A 17873-nucleotide genomic window follows, 5' to 3' on the forward strand; every position below is an offset into this window, starting at 1 on the left:
TATCATAAGCTTAAGTGGTGTAACTTTTCAATCATTGATTAAGCTATTAGTTTTTTACTCACATCTTGTCTTCAAACAAGCATATTGCGAATGAGATAGAAGGTTTAAAATTAGTGCATTACAACGATAATATTTATTTCAATGCGAATATTACTGTATCGTTCTAAAATTAAGACTATCCGTAAGATGTAATTTCTACTTGCATGATACGAATATCGATAAATTTGCTCCATCATAGACGACGCCAGCGATTGAATGCTTTAGACGGCGAGATTTTAAACATTATACGTGTATTATTTTAAAGATTCTGTAGATAAATAAGGAACAAGAATACTTAATGAAAAGATGCTTAAATCGCATTACATCTATCTTGTGTAATCAAGTTTATTCTTTCAATGTAATTAAAAGGGCCGATAATGGGAACTGCGTATAATTGCTGTTTTTATCAACCAAGAATTTTAACCCAATTTTGTTGCAGTTACAGATTTAATTGTATTGCTGTTCTCTAGAATTTTAACTTTAATTGAAGTGAAGAATAATTAAGTTATATAAATGCGCATAGAACTTTTAACAGCGATTTCAGCCTAAAATTTAGTAACATAAGCTATTTTTTCTGTAACTTATTCGTTAAACATCCTGCATTTTAAAAAATTTGAATATCAATATTTAGTAATAGATTGTAGTGAACATAGACCGATGATTGAGTTAATATAACTATCCAACCTAAATTCGGGTCTAATAAGCTGGGAGTAGGTAAATATTAAATTTTAGATTTATTAAATTATTAAATATTAAATTTAGATTTGCTTGTGGTGAAGATGTTGCAACCTATACTGTTTTTCTATTACTGATAGCAAAATAAAGTAGTTACTAATACCATCGCAAATGATCGCAAGAAATTATACAGCTTATCCTAGGGTTATTATGATCAAAAAATTCTATGGCAGTCACCCTAATTAACTAAAAATTATACGGAGATGCTAGCCGCACACAATATTTACTTCGATTAATATACTGTAGGTAAAAAAGTTAAGGCTGTTTAATGCGAATACGAAAGATCTAACGTACAATCTTGTAAGCGAATTTGATTACGCAATGCATTTTAATTAAAATTGCCAAGTAAGATATCAATATAATAAGTAAAAGTGCTGTATCTTGACCAATTGGTTCATTCGGAAAATATAATTGCAATACAAAACGGCCATGTTTGATTATATACCGATAAGTGGTTTTTGCGGTATATTTATCGTGTACCCATTATTTTAAGATGATTGCTTATCTGACTACGGTACTATGGCACCCTCTCTGTGCAAAGAAAATCTTGATGATTCTCTAATTTGAAATTCTAATAGCTGCCATCATTTACAAGAATTGTCTCTTTATCAATGGAACATTGATATTTCATCGCCAACTACTCAGATAAAATCTTAAATTGGTGAATGACATCGTAAAATTAATCCATGTAGTAGGTAAGACACTAGCATTAACTGAAATTAAAGGAATATTATTATTCATTCTACATCTAATATGCATTCTATACAAGCCTTATTTCTCTTGGCATTGATTTCTATCTTCTTTCATTCCTCTAATCATAGATAATCCAAGATAAAGACAATCTAGCTTCACCGTGATAGCAATCAGTATTGTATTATACGACCGTAATATTGTTCACATGGCGCCATTAGTGAGGTCATCACTGTTCTCCTGCGTATGCCGTTAATATATTGATATTTTTTTCGCGGGTAAGTTGTTAATCTATTATATGAAATTACAATTTATTTTCTATCTTACAACGAATAGAACTGTCGTCAATTTTGCTTTAATGTTGTCAGCAATGTCAATTAATAATTAACTCAAGCTAGCATACTGTAATAATGATGATCAAGTAAAATGCTTACATTCCCCATTACAATAATTTAGCCAACAGCGCCTTAATAATTTAACGATACCTAAGCTGGAATAGTATTAAACGTAGACTACATAAAGATCTTTTGAATTATATAACAATATAATCGAACAAAAATTTTACAATCGCCGTAGTAAACCAAGAATAAGTATTATCGTTGCAGATAGCAATAAAGTCAATATAGAAAAACAGATTATAGCCATCATTTATATTTCTATACCATAAAACAAAATAATAGCACACAGACCAATCTCCAACATAAATAATATGACTCGTAATGTAGCTAAACCTTGATACTTCTCTAAAAGTATCTAATAGAACAATTCCTGTCCATCTTTTCAATTATTGTATCCAATGCCCAGTGTGAGTCATAACATTTATCCATACATCTTCACTGTAGATTAGCACAAAAGAATCGTCCATTTTAACACATCTTGGTAGTCTAACTACTCTTGAATAATAAAAAGTAAAACAGGAAGGTAACAAACGCTATGGGGTGGCTAAATTGACTGTTTAAGCTTTATAATATGACCAAACAAAATCCGTCTTACATGTGGTTTATACCAAATAATGTAAAAATTTATGGGTTGGGGTCCAATATCAATTCCCTTAAGCTCGGCAGATAGCTTAATGAAATAATAATCTCCAGTTTTTAGCCTTAGATCAACTTTTTTATACAGGAAACTCAAATAAAAGGCATTTAGATATCGTTAAATCCGTTCTTGCTCTCATCCAAGTATTTCGTGCTTATTGCCTGGCTGCAATTGCTAAGATTGCTGGGGCATCTCGGGATAGCGATAGCTACTCTCATATACTGTATCTACGAATAGATATGGCAATCCCGCGAATGAACACTATGTATGCAAGTATATATGTATAATACGATATTAATCAATAAACTACTTGGTTTTGATATTTTTAAGACACTATGGAAGTAAATCGTTTAATTCCAATTTCCAGATTATTGAATGAAATTGATTGAGTGATTTAAATTACGTATTAGTGAATATGAATAATGCTGCAAAAATTAACTAGCTATCAGAATATCTTAAATTTTTTATGTAACAGATGATATATTTATTAAATAAATTAAGGGTGTAACGTATTAAGCAATGACACTATTACAGATACTGATTGACGGATAGTCAAAATAGTATTAGATATATTGGCTATCAAAATATAATGAAATTTGGAATAAATATTATATTTACCAAATTAAATTGAGGATACAAATATCTTAAGTAATGGTAATATCACAATAGTACAGCATGTTAATACCCATTATAATAAAATAATCGACTAATCAATTCGATTCCTAAATTCATACTAATCTGCGAAGGAAGATAGTTATGTTTCCATACGCATCAAAAATCTTATTATAAAGTCTATATTAAGAGTAAAATTCTGGTAAAATTGCACATTATACATTTCAAGAAAGCCATCGTAACGGCTGATAAAAATTGATATATACTGTTATCATCAAAAATGAATCAAATATATTAAACTTCGATCAGTAAGCCAATCTAAAAATTTGCCTCATGCATGAAACTATATTCTAATAGCAGTTTGGTAAAATGTATACAATATGACCCATGTTACTCAGTAATTAATAAGTACGATAGACAGAACTAAAAATCGATTTCAATATCTTAATCCCCAGTCTTCACAACAGTAGAGCAGTAAACTTAAAAATCAAACGTTAAAAATTGGGCCAGTATGCAATGGCCGATACATTGATAGTCTCTTTCTATTAGCTAATTATATATATAAATATATATTATCAGGATACAGTGCATTACTATATGGAATCTTTCAACATCTTGCATTTGATACTAGTCAAATAGTCTTCATATTTCGTATAAACAATAATTATAATTGATATTTAAGTTAATATGCCACATGATGTTAACATTAAATGTAATACCCATGGCAAGATTATTCTTCAATGTAAGGATATTATTCAGTGGATTTGTATCAACACAGTTTCTATATTTGTTTAAAGCTACTAATGTAATAGTTATCTTGATTTGGGCTAGTTACCATGCAGCATTCGGATTCTTCCATAATGGATCGATAATGCATCAAAGTAGAACCAACTGCTGAAATACTGTATGTCATTATTTACTTCCAGGAGAGTGTCACACTTGCGGTAATGAGGCTACTTTAATAGGAAATTTGCCATTCACTGGTAGTACTTGTCGAACGTTCATGTTAATACGTCCACCCAATAGGTAATTGTTGAATGACGTCCACAAAGTTTGTAAACTGTTACAATCATGATTTAAACTTAACACAGGTGAGGTATAATTGTCTATTCTGTCTGATAAAATTGTGCTGGTTGCATCTGAGCTATTAATTTCCATCAATTGATCGCTTGCAACTACATTACTATAGTCTGAATTTTTCAATACATTTTGTAATCGGCAATCTTCGCAACAAGGGTAATCAAAATAATTAATTGTATGTCCACATTCGCACTGTAAACTATCCTGTAGGTTACTGCAAGAATTTCTCTCTTCTAAAATAATTCTAGGCACAGCATGATAAGCTAATCGCGATTCCCCTGACATAATGCAGATATCACCACTTTCAATATACATAGCAACGGGAGTCACCGAAGTTGTCCGACCACCCAAAAGAAAGATTGCTTTTTGTCCAAAACTATGTGACATATTGAAGATATTATACATATAAATACTTACACTAGTATTAAAAATAGTGGCTGTTCAGATAGTGAGTTAGTTAGCCATTAGCATAGATAACTATAACAAGTTATGAATAAAATGTAGAATATCTTACCTGATAGAAAATAGAGGGGCAGTAAAATCAAATTCGGAGTGATCGGTATGGCCGCTTAGAGTAGAATCAAGCTTGTAGTAATTTATAATTGCAGCTTCAGGAGAAAATCTATATATAGTAAATTTAATTTATAGTCAAAAAACCCCAAAGCTCAGTGAAATGACAAAATGATATCAGATTGATTAATTATTATTTCTAATAATTGCAAATGAGATAAGGTGAAAAAATTATATAGTAATAATAATAATATATCAACGCACAAAGGAAACCCTACAGTTGCTGCTAGTAATTTGGTAAGTTCAGCAAGATCTGTTGGAAATTCACTCTTTCTGTTGTGATAGTATTCCTAAGCGATTAGAAAGAAGGAACGGGTGTAACGGTATGATATACTTATGAAACAAATCGTAAGTGAATATAGCCGATAACATTACAGATCCAAGATAAACATTTAACTTACTTTTGTACTCCAGTCATAATGATATCCTAAGGTTGTCCATCTTAACTTATCCATTAAGTCATTTCTATGTTTAGTTACGACCTCCTTGCCTTTAGTACTGTTACCACTGTTGTAAAAAGGCAAAAGGCAACATTGAACTTTCGAGATCATCTCTTCAATAATAATTATAATTACTTCTATTTAATCTGCCTTAGAATTGAAACAAGAGACGAAAAGCCATGATATGTAACAGAGGCAAATGAGAAAGCATAAAGGACACATGACTATCTTCTATTTTACATACCAGCAATAATGGCTAATATTCCACAAGTTCTCATCTACACCAAACGAATACTGGGCATCTAAATTTGTCTTACTTGGATAGGTATGAAAATTTTTTAAGCAACGTTTAATCCAATAACGCTGTCCGCAATTTAGGAAAGGATTGCGTATATATATAAATCCTATTCGATAGATAATTATAATAGTTACAAGAACGAAATATTTCAAACTATGGTAACAATTTTATAGTCTTTTTAGCTATTGCATTGTCTGACTCAGCATTTAATTTTGTAGGCTAGTTTTTTAATTTTATTTTATGAAAAGCTGCGTAATAAGCCTAGATTAGAATTATCTCGTGGCATTTGTAATCAACTGTAAGTTCCAAAATCGTTTTATATGCGAAACTTCTGTCATCTCAAGCTAGTAAAATTTTAGATTCTATGATAAATAGCTTCATCTTGGTTTTTTGTTATTAAGTTATACGTGTAAGTAGCTTTATTATGGACATATACCGAGCAACATTGATTACAGTCCTATCTGTAAGACAGACTTAACAAACATTACATTGTAATAGAATCAATCACTTTAAAAATACGTATCATAATTACGATAGTAGCTTGGCGTATCATAGCAAGGAAAGGACGAGACATAGATTTTAGAATCTAAATCTAGTATTATGCGAACTTTAGGTTGTGCTGTAATTTGCGTTGCATACAGTAATATCCCGGTAAGTCATACTTTGTGGTAATGCGTAGTGTCAACTTAGCATTCTAGGTGCGAGTAACGTATGTACTTACAACATGGCCATACCTATAGAGAATTTTGCTGCCAATAAGTGGAGTAATAATTGGCTAAAGGTATAGAAGTCTACAGTGTCTTTTTAATAGGTGGGTGGGTGATGGGGATTTTTCAAGCTACCTGTACCAATGTGTATGATGTGATTCATATAGCTGTTTACAAATTTGGGGTACTCCTATTTAAGGTTAATTTCGATATAGAGTGCCAGATTTGGATTCGATTAATAACTGGCCGTAACGTTAAGCCATAACAACAGTAATCCTGATTTACAAAACTATACGAAACTTCTTAATGAATATCTTTAATGTCTTCTTCATTTGGGGCGTACAGAATTCATTCTTATATCATTCGAATTCGCGTTCGATGCTTCGTATACTAATGCACTGTAGAATAAAAATTAATGTTGGCGATAAAGCAATATTATTCTTCAAACTGCTCGTCCATGATCACTATAGCATTCTAGCACACCTGCTAATAGTGAATAATTGTATCAACTTTATCAACTATAGCAATCATTTTCTATACTATACGGACGCGTATTTGCTCTATGCCATAGTATTGTTAACATACACTTTGCTACCTGTAAAAACTGTAACACGCTCGTATACTTTACAATTCCAATGTATGAGTACCGAATTAGTATCGTAGAAATCAGTCGATATTAATATAAGAAGTGATCAACCTGGAAACTTCTCGATGGTATAGCATTGCCACTGAGTAATAGGTTTGAGCCCAACATTCCTGCATTGAGCGTCTGTTGCTGCATTTGGTACAGGCAGTGGGTATTCCTAACAGTCAATAAAACAAATAAATATCAGTCCCATGGTTGAACGGATTGGTACCATTGATTCATTATTGCATTTGTATTTCAAGCTAAGCTGCAAAATATGCAAACTGACCCTGATCTAGATCACGTCATAAACGACTCTATTACTTACGTTAACCCTAACAGACGGATTGGATAGATGTGATTTTGTAGAGTGGAAATCAATTACAGCTGACAAATCAGGTGGTGGTTGACGACGTTTGTAATATTTAAAAACCGATCGAAAGGGCGGTGTAAAATCCTCATCGAGCGACATTGCATGAGATTAGTACAAAGGATAACCTTGGCATCAGCATCTCCCCAATCGAGGACTAGAATGTCACAGCTTGATTGTATTCCATCAATCGGAAAATATAAATAATTTACGTCCAAGATTCCAGCTAAATGGAGCTTGACCTAGCAGTCGGTTTGGTCGCTTTGCAGCGTTGATGGCTCAGTACTTGACCGTGATACAAATTTCAGCTCTTCGTGAGTATGCGCATGTCGGCGATGTCAGTACAGTACTGGTACCATCATTAGACTTCTGCTTTTGTATCCAGTTTAGGCTTGCGCAGTCAGTATCGGAGCCACGTGATAATTGTGCTCTACAGCTCCAGCATAGAGGATAGTTCCTTCTTCAACGTGCCTCTGCTGTGCTGCCTTAGGACAGCGATTTTAGGACAGAACTTGAAAACTAACTACTGTAATCCAATCCTGACGACAATCAACGAAGTTATTGTGTCTTGGTATGTAGTAGATTGTATGGCTTTGCTTCGTAGCCTGTGCAACTCGATTTAAGCCATCTCTGAATCCCATCTTTTTACTTGCACTTCTGACGTTTAAGTGTGGTATCGTACGTACCATTCAGTTGCTGCATTTCCTCGTTTGGGTTGACTTGGAATCCATTTTCGCAGTTAAAAGTAGCTATAAAGTGAAATACGATTTAATCAGTTTAATATTTGTATGGAAATTAATAAGTAGTGTATGTAGAAAGTATACAAATACAGGATAGGTAATGGATTGAGCTTAAAGTTGATGATTAACAGTGTGTGTAGTTATGCAGCAGATGCCAGTTTGCTACAAAAAGTTTTTAAATTTAGTTATGATAATAACCATTACTAAAATAAAATTTAAATTAAAAATGAATTGGACTAATACTGTAGCGCATTACAGACGCTTAGATTCCTGTATTACCGGCAGTTGTTATAATCATTTTATGTAGCTTTCTCTCGCTAGGAGCAGATTACATGCTGAGTCGCTTTACGACTAGCCCTTGGTTTTCCTCGTAACGAGACATAGCTTAATGGCTATTTGCTCACAAGTGCTGCCTTTTATTTTCGAAACTATACGAATATTTATTACATGAGTAAAATAAGTAACTTTAGGATTTGTATCTCATGCTGTAGGTGAATTTGGTTCCTGAAAAATTTAGGCAATTTTCCTTTCAAACTTTAGTTACAATAAACCAATATGTCATTCGGTGGGGCTGACGCTGAAGGTCTTGATCCTGAAATTCGTAGGGCTTTAGAAGTAGAGCAAGCCAAAGCGCGATTTCAAAGTCAAATACATAGTTTTACCGATCTTTGCTGGGATGCCTGCATAGACAAACCCTCTGCCAAACTCGATTCTAAAACTGAAAATTGCCTAATGAATTGCGTTGAACGTTACATAGATTCCAATTTGATGCTAGCTAATAGGTTCGCCGATAAAATGAAAAGGATGTCGAGCAATTAACCGAAGGTCACTATTTGCCTGCAGCTTATACCGGTATTGGGCTAACGTCATTCCATCATTGAATTATAATTGCTAGCTAGGTATTATTTGAGCTCAATTACTACATTGCAGTACCATATTTCAATTCCTATTCTACTGCACGTACACTCTTCTGCTTGTTTGGCAAGTACAACTATATTTATTTTTTACGGTACATAAGTGGCTCGAAAATTTCATATTTTCTGTAATAAATGCAATAATACTATATCACATATTGTATGTAATCAGTTATGCTTTCAAATCCAATTAAATCGTTTTTGCATCAATGTGGAAATTTTCAAGACTCTTGGCTGAAATTGTAATACGTTGCAGTAGATTCGAGTGCTGTACAGCACACTGAGAAATCTCTCACTGAATTCGTCAAGAACGCGTAGAATGTCAGATGCGATGTCATGGAGTTTACTGGATGCTAGTGTACAATTTCGCACACACTTGTAAAAGCTCTGTGTATAAATATCGTTACGGTGCCTAAATATTGCTGACCGGGCAAGTCTAGGATGAAATCGACGCTTATAGGTGCATAATATAGTTCTAATCTGATCTGATCAGTAATGCAATTGATAAATATCTTTGCATATGCATTTAGTGCTGCTGCTGCTCGTGCAAAAAATTCGATATCTCACGTATTGATAGGGTTTGTCTGAAGGCCATACAATACGTTGTACAGTATACTATACACCAGCTTAATAGTATAACTGTCATTGTGCAGTAGGGCTACTCTGTACGGAATTACTGTCGTCGCGTAGTTAACTGAGAATTGAGAATGCATGCCTTTAATTAATTAATTAACTGATTTACTACTCTACATGACGTCAGTATTAATAGAGAAAAATAATATAGCATAGCATACAGATAGATTTTTCAAACAAGGAAATTTATGAATCTTTTATACGAGTATATGCAATAGTATAATTAATTGATAAGATCATTAAGTCGTGAAGATTTTACTATCTATCAAAACTACATCAGCTGTTACTCTCCGGAAAGTGATCGGTTATGAGATAGACAGCATCATACACCGAGAAAGGTCATTTGATGAATACTTGCGAATCTTCTTAAGCTATCAGTATCCGATCCTATCAACTAATTATCTAAAATTTGTATGTATATATATATATATAAATAAATTAAAGATAGATAGGCTTTCATGCTTTCATGAGAGTTTACGAATCTTCCACGTATCTAATTATTGATAATAATATCATGAAGATGCAATATTTATCAAAAAACTACATCTGCTATTACCCTCCGAGAGATGATCGGTTTGTGAGGTAGATAGCTTCATTAAAACGCCCTTTGATACATATGTGTAAATCTGCATATATTAATTATCAGTAATAAATTAGTGGAAATATAAACACAAGATTACAATTTAAGATACTGAAACATGGTGATATAAAAATAGAACATGATATAGCCTATAATTTAATTATTACAAGTTCACTGTGACTTGTATTACAACTATCAGTCTAAAAAGTTCATCCTAAGCTTTATACTCGTATTTATCAACTTTTTGATTACCAGAACTATTACAGTAAATCCTACGTATTTAAAGATTGTTCTCTTTAGTACTGTATACATACACTTATACAATAGGGCAATATCAGTTTTTTATGTAATACGTTTATTACGTATTTCTTGATAAGTTTTTCGGAGCAAAAGTATTCCAATTGAATCACCTGCCAGATGATTCGAAGTTGCATGCAATCTTCGTTGCATTTAATAATGCTATTTCTACCCTTTACGCTTGACATCATCACATTAGGCAATCGCTATCCAGCGTTAAAACAATTTTAGAAGGTGCTCTTCCATTTCTTCTAAGCTGTAGCAGTATGGACCTGGACCCCCCTTATAGGCTACTTTGCCATCCTTAATTATGTATAACCTTTCTGGCATGGATGAGTAGGTCTTCAAAGTATCATCTGTGATGCTGTCGACATATAAAGGCACAGGATAGTTATAATTTTTAATAAACTCCTTGGCAATGTATATCCTGTCTTCGACTTTTCTGGGTGCACGATAACATACGCCTATAGAATCGTTAGACAAGTCTAACGCCCAACCGTCCGATGGGTGGGCTTCGGCAATGTATACAGTTAAAAAATTCGCCCGATCACCATATTTCTTTGCTAATTCCATATAGTGTTCGGTATTGTAGCGAAACGGAGGTCAGGTATACGAGCCAAAGTTGAGCACTTGGATATTTTTAGTACATTGGCTGACAATTTGTTGTATATCAGTTTCTTTATTTTCCAATGTGTAGAGTCTACCTGCCGGGGCTACTTGACCGACTTTTATTCTTCCTGGATTGAAAGGCTCAAAGGAAGTACCGACTAAGTTATCGATATCAAAGAATAAAAATTTGATAAAATCCCATGTGGTGGTGTTGACAAGTTTCGTTTCTTGCTTGTACTTTTCCAACAGTTTGACACGGTTAATAGCCGCAACTTTAGGATAAAAAGCATGCCAATAGATGCAGATATAGATTGTCTTAAAGAAGCCCCACACAGCCCATACCCAATACCATATTCCAGGAGGAGGATATTTTGAATTCTTAGCTTTACTCATTGTGATTTATGTATTCATTTGATAGATTGTTAGCACTAAAACTTGTCAACGTTTTGTGTAAAACAAGAGCAGAAAAGTTAGCTGTTACTTTACTCGGCGAGGATGAGATTTTTTTTGTTGCAATAACCAGCTGGAAAAGTAGAAATTATTCATTAGCTCATGTGAGGCTAGAGACTGATACACAGAGGTACAGCACTGTCAATGCCCGTCATTGTATTGCTATACATTCACTGTATATATATACAGTCCTGTATACTTAGGTGGACGTCGGTCAGTCAATCCCATAAAGTACTGCAGCGCATAGTACTGTTGTCATGGAGCAGTTCAGAAAAGTAATCATTTGTCTAATTTCTATGGTATAGTTTGCAAGACCCTGAGAACAAGAGACTCGTCATTGTTGAACTAGCAAATCAAATTTCAGAAAGTTTGGAGTATATTTACGTTCAATGTCTACAATGTAGTTTGGCATGTTACACTACACCGAGCAGACACATTCTTACATATTGCAAAACTTTATTTGGTAGGGTGGTCCACCTCAGCCAACGCAATTTTACGTCAATTTGTAATCCATATGCTCACGTAATAATAGCACGATTACTCAAAGGAAAGAGTACTGCCCCAATGAAAACAACGATCATCTCCAGAAATGAAGAAGAAAATAAAACTTCTACAGGGGACGATCATCTTTCCTTTCCTTCATCTCTATGGTTACTGATTTACCCGAAGTGTTTGTATGTACAGACCGCTGTTACGGCGTGACTTGCGTACTGGTTGAACGGACTGTCCATACTGTATACCAGTGACTGTTGGTTTGTATTAGAATTTCCGAAGTAATGAAATAAGTTAATACTGTAGTCCAAATGAATAGAAACATTAAGAGTTTATGACTCCAGGTTTTAATAATCTGTTTATGTGGAATCTGAGCCAAATTTAATATCGATGCCTTGAAAATTTGCAAGATCGACTGTAATGAAAGGCTACGCCCTAGCGAAATAGCTTTCAACCAGTACAGTCCTGTACAGTAAAGAGAGATCACTACGCTCCTGGAATAAGGATCTTTTTTATTAGACCAGTATTTCGACGTGATTTTTATAAGGGTTAGACCGACTCGACCGTACATGCAACAGCGACTGATCATTTTGTAGTCTGTACTTGTATAATAGCTTGGACGATTACGCTAGGTTCAAGCTTAGTATCGTATTAGCATGCCTCTAATAGCTGTAAATTCTCGGTCAGACGCTAAAGATGCGCAAAACCCTAATCTCAAACGATAGGCAAATACGCATGTGTAATGAAAATATTTCCCTTTATTAAGAATGGCAAGCTCCTAATCTTGTCCTTCCGTGAAGAGTCTGCAAGTAGTGTACAGTTGACGGTATCATCATGTGCTGACTAGTTTCGTCGACATCTGTACACTTTGTATACCATCGACAGGAGCTAAATCACTCCTCGACAACTTCCTAATGTACGCAAAGTATTGTGCACTACAGTATTATCTAGGATACATGTGGGCACATTATACTTCTAACTTAACTTTACATATTGAGATGCCATTGTACCGTATACTGTACAATCTGTACGCTTATGATCCATACGGTAGTCTTTGGTGAGATAATTGCATTAGCGCATTTCCCAACTTCAAGCATTAGTCTTGCAGTTTCCACTAATGCACAACAAGTTTGTATTGGAAACTTGACAGAAATAAAATTATTTAATACGGCAATCAAAATATCCAGAGCTAATTGCTCAAGCTTTCACTGAGCTAAATTTAGAGAACATTTCTTCAAAATTGAAAGGCATCATTTAAGGCAACACGTACAGTACTGTACCGTACAGCGTGGTTGGAAAGTCTTGGAGACTTTCCAACCTTTTCCCTTGAAATTTGAAACTTAATTTCCTAACATTTTCGTTTAATTGCATAGGCAATAGCTTCTATGCCGTGTTGAATATTTTCAAATATTTTCGAAAGCTCGCCACACCTCGATAATAATCATGTGACTGTGTGTGTACCAGAAAGTCTTTTGCGCGTACTACAAATCATGTGGATGTAGTAGAAAATCTGACCTATGCGAGTATGAGAAGAGTAAAGCGCTAAAGTACACCTATACAGTACTACGTTAATTAACCATTAATAGTACAGTATAATACCATATTGTATATTGAACAATATACAGTACACGTGTATTACTGTATAACATCGATTAACATAATTCAGAAAGAATGCAGGAACTGGAAAACAAAAGCTGCCTCGATTTTTGCATGTTTCCACAAATTCATCAAACTGATTAATAATATTGAGGTAACTTATTGCGGTTACATTTATGGAGGGTATAGTCATTATAGTGTACGGTTGCCTACGTCGAGTTGAAATGAAAAAAGTGTCCTGTGTTATGGGAAAAGGTAGAGGAGATACACGGCAAGATGTACAACGTCAACAAAATATCAATTACTATTTTAATCGTACAATTGGCATCCATCGATCGAGTCTATCAGAATCATCCAGGGCAGTGTTACAATAGGTCAAGTTGAACGTTTACGAAGTGATTATTTCATCACTCGCTCTTTCCTGTCCCTCTCTTCCATTTTATAACGTGCTGTCGAGGACTTCTTCAAGGGTGTTGGCCGACATTTCTTCCATGTCTGTCATTGCTCTTTCCTTTCAGTTTTATCCCACGCCATGGATGTAAAATGGGTGTGTGCTGATACAGTACATGGCTAATGTCTGGCAGGCAAACGGCTAAACGCGCCGGGCCATACCAGCACTTTTGTACTGCCCCTCAAAGTTGTTATAATTAAAAGGTTGTCACTCTATCTATACTAACCAGTAACGACTAGGATGGCCATCCCTTTTGAAATACTATCCCTACAGTACAATCCACTACAGTACATTCTTCAACCTACCGTATTTTACACGTCAACAGCAGACTGCTGTTTTGCATTCCGTGGGAGGAAGAAAATCGAAGTTATACAACGACAGTCTAGTGGTTGGCAAGGGAATCCATTCCAAGAAGGAGATTATTTGTATATTGTTACAAGAAGAAGAATTATCACTGCTAAAGTAGGCAGCAGCCTTTCCTTTGAACTAATTTACCCCTTGCAGATTCGTTGACAGTATCGATTGTAGACGTGATTGACTTTGATATCGTCGTGGAAAATTGTACTTTTGCATTCTGTCCACGTATCTCCTGAGGTAGCTTGCTGTAGTATTCTGTAAACATTGCTTCCATCTTCTCAACTACAACGACAGCACTAAAATTACCCAAAGAAGAATCATGAGGTAATGGATTAGCGTGTTTCATCCCTAATAGGTTATGCCGTAGTGGATAGACTTCACGAAGGAGAATGCTGTCATTGCTGGTGATGAATGCTTACTCTTTCATTTTTTATTTTTACAACTAAAAGTGAAATTGAAGGCAATCAAGCCACTGCCGAGATAGCAGTCAACAGTAACCAGGAATTACATCCAGTGGTAAGCTACTTCAACACAACGAGTATTGACTAATTAGACATTTTTTGCACAAGATTGTAATCGAAAATGGACAAGCTCACTTTCTTGAAGGCTAAAAATTGTCTTAGCAGCCTCACCATACATAATTACTGATGTCATTAGACTAATTAAAATCATCTTCGTTTTTGCTGAGGGTCTACTTCTAGCTACTACCAGCACAGTGTCAAATAGATTCCAATTTTGATATACAGCTATAGTCGTTGAGTACAGTAGTTTATTCGCACTGAACGAGAACATGATACTATCCTCACTAGCATAGGTGTATGTGTGTGATTTCCTTCAGTAAATGCGTGCAACACAACACAAACTACCGTAGGATTAGAATTGAATCGTAGCTTCAAAACAAGAGGAAAATACATCACGCAGAACTCATTCTAATCATCGGTGAATTGGTTTAAATGGGAAGAAAAGGGTATTGTGACTTTCAATCCGTTTAACCAAGCTAGTGTTCTACCTATTCAATACACTATAATCAATACAGGTTATATTAATGGAAAGTTCAATTTATTTTTTGCAACATTGCCTTAGTTGTACAAATTTTACTATTAAACTCCTCTACAGCAACTGAAAGGGTTGTGAAGTTCAGCATTCCCGATCGTATAGTATGTGTTCATGAGTAAAGTAACTTAAGTTAGGACAGTTTTTGCATTGCTAGAATTGTTTCTTCAATTTAATTACTGCCATGGCAGTGTAAACTATTTCATTTCATCCATATAAAACATTCGGCTGGAGATCGAACACACAGCAACAGGTGTTTAACTATCAATTTTCAATTGGAGGCTTAACTTAACCAACGGTTATCTCCTTCTATCGCCCATCGCAATTTGATACTTTTTTCGTTTCGTAAGAACAAATTATCACCTATAACGAAGGTGTTGGATCATGGGCACGGTAACAATATTTGCCCACGCTACATTACATGACAGCACTTTAAATCTCAAAGATATCATTGCATTAGTAGTTACAATCAATTAATGACACATCGCTGTGCTGCTAGATCTGTCCTTTGTGATATAATTATCGATCAAATTAATCATACCGTATGTTACATAATGATAATCAATTAATCAATCGACAATATCAAACTGAAAAATTTTTCTCAAGGCGTGAGTCTATTGTACTGCACTGTACAGTAGAGATCCTGAAATTAGGTAGCACTAGTTTGCAATTGAGAAGTTTACAGCATAATTCAGAGAGTACATTAAATTGCAGTCAAAGCAAATGCCAATTCCTGAAGCATTTACAGACTCTATTTTATTATTGCAATAATTAATTAGTGCTATTTAGTAACCTGGCCACCTGCTACGCTATTTCGAGCTTGTGATAGGATGGATATGTACAATTTCGTCATTACAGCATTCTTAACAAATCAACCTTCCTGGTGCTTGTAAAATTTGCACCATGTTGTTATTGATTTTCATAATATTTGGCATATAGCAGCCTCCGTTATTGGTTTATTTATTTAGTTGAGAAAAACGAGCAATACCCAATATGCGCACGCCACTCTCTTACCAAGTTGAGTAAACTGTTTTATCCCGCACTAGGACAGGTTGTAACCGATAAAAGATGATTTCTATCGATTTTATTTATTGACAATTAGTTAATTGCACTTATTCAGAGTCATAGGATATTACAGTAATATCCAATTTAAAATACTGTAAATAAATTTATATTTATTTATCAAATTTGAATTGACCACGCATATACCCTATTGTACACATAGTATGGACACAGCATACTGTGATATTATTTCGTAATCTGCGGTATGGCATCGGTGGCTAGTTGCGTCCTAACCATTCGATTACTCTGTAGTTTGCGAAGACTGACAGTCGTTGATTAATTCTCACATTTAGTAATGATCAATGCATGGTCAGAAAAGTATGTAATAAAATCTGTAGATGACGGATAATATAGTTTTCGTTGCAGGAGTTGAATCAACAGTAGAAAAAAAGGTAGCTGCAACGTTTTATTGTTGACCATGCCTTATTACGACCCATGCTAGCTGCAGAAATGTCTGAGTGAGAGACTGTATGATTGGGTGTAATAATAGATCCAATCGTTGTGTTCTTTTGTACTTATACGAGTAGACTGGATGTAATGAATCTACGACACTTCTTTCACTAACAATATTGGATATATGCGTATATTGATAGAATAGCAATAATTAAATGATCACTCAAGTTAAATTGACTAATCCTATACCATTGCTATGTTTCTCTTGCAAATGTACATTATAGGGTTCTCCTGCAGCTTCTAATTTGGAGTTGCTAATAAATAGACTTAAAGGTAATTTGATTTACTCTATCAATCACTCTATGTATTGCTATTTGACCATAGTGATACATTTCAAAGTGATTCAGATGGCTGTACTTTACTTAATACTATTTTTTAGCGTGTAAGGTATATGCGTATAATGGACTCTACGCAATTGCGTAGAGAAGTAATCATAGACAATACAGTATGTTGAGTCACAGCGTTACTAGCTTTGACATTGAAAGCAAGCTTTATAGGATATAAACTTGGTCATATGTTGAGTAGTGAATAAAATGATTAGCTGATTCATCAACGATTTATCAAAGTAATTGTTTATTTTATTTTAAGTAACAACAAGCAAGCAAGACGTAAAAGATGACGAAGAGGAGCAGCCAATTAGGCGACATATGAAGAAGAAGTCAATCACTTACACCAACTATCTACAGGTAATCAAAAATTGATCTGTTGTATACTGCAAAAGAATCATTTTTAGCTTTAAATACTTAGAGCTTATACCAAAAAATGAAGTAATGTATCCAATTATGTATTTGAGATCATAGAAGTACTGATAGAGTAACAATGTATTACAAGCAATAAATAAAGATACTTGCAATGAATAAATTTTAACGCAACTTATGAAAAATTTTTGATTTAGTGTATTTTAAAAGTGCTGATTGAATTATGAAATGTTCTGGCTTTGCCATTATAGGTGGATAAATTACTTGAAATTCAAGAGCCACTATCT

General features: G+C 34.3%; 3 protein-coding genes across 3 annotated transcripts; 1 reads left to right on the forward strand and 2 right to left on the reverse strand.

Moving 5' to 3' along the window:
- Nucleotides 1–4044: 4044 nt before the first annotated feature.
- TRIADDRAFT_24904 (uncharacterized protein) lies at nucleotides 4045–6961 on the reverse strand (the record flags this gene model as incomplete). Its single annotated transcript, XM_002112708.1, has 7 exons — nucleotides 4045–4217; nucleotides 4392–4567; nucleotides 4706–4813; nucleotides 4966–5051; nucleotides 5163–5268; nucleotides 5497–5605; nucleotides 6904–6961. Coding segments are annotated over 7 exons (816 nt in total), but the record flags the coding sequence as incomplete, so codon positions are not given.
- Nucleotides 6962–8496: 1535 nt separating this feature from the next.
- On the forward strand, nucleotides 8497–8760 carry TRIADDRAFT_24994 (uncharacterized protein; the record flags this gene model as incomplete). Its single annotated transcript, XM_002112264.1, has 1 exon — nucleotides 8497–8760. The coding sequence occupies one exon, from the start codon at nucleotides 8497–8499 to the stop codon at nucleotides 8758–8760; it is 264 nt and encodes an 87-aa protein (XP_002112300.1).
- A 1821-nt stretch (nucleotides 8761–10581) lies between these two features.
- Nucleotides 10582–11367, reverse strand: TRIADDRAFT_56187 (uncharacterized protein; the record flags this gene model as incomplete). The annotated part of the gene is made up of 2 exons (XM_002112709.1): nucleotides 10582–10928; nucleotides 11070–11367. 2 exons carry the CDS (start codon nucleotides 11365–11367, stop codon nucleotides 10582–10584), a joined length of 645 nt encoding a protein of 214 aa, XP_002112745.1.
- Between the last annotated feature and the right edge of the window lie 6506 nt (nucleotides 11368–17873).

The sequence above is a fragment of the Trichoplax adhaerens genome, genomic scaffold, assembly GCF_000150275.1.
Source record: "Trichoplax adhaerens TRIADscaffold_5 genomic scaffold, whole genome shotgun sequence".
Lineage (NCBI taxonomy): Eukaryota > Metazoa > Placozoa > Uniplacotomia > Trichoplacea > Trichoplacidae > Trichoplax > Trichoplax adhaerens.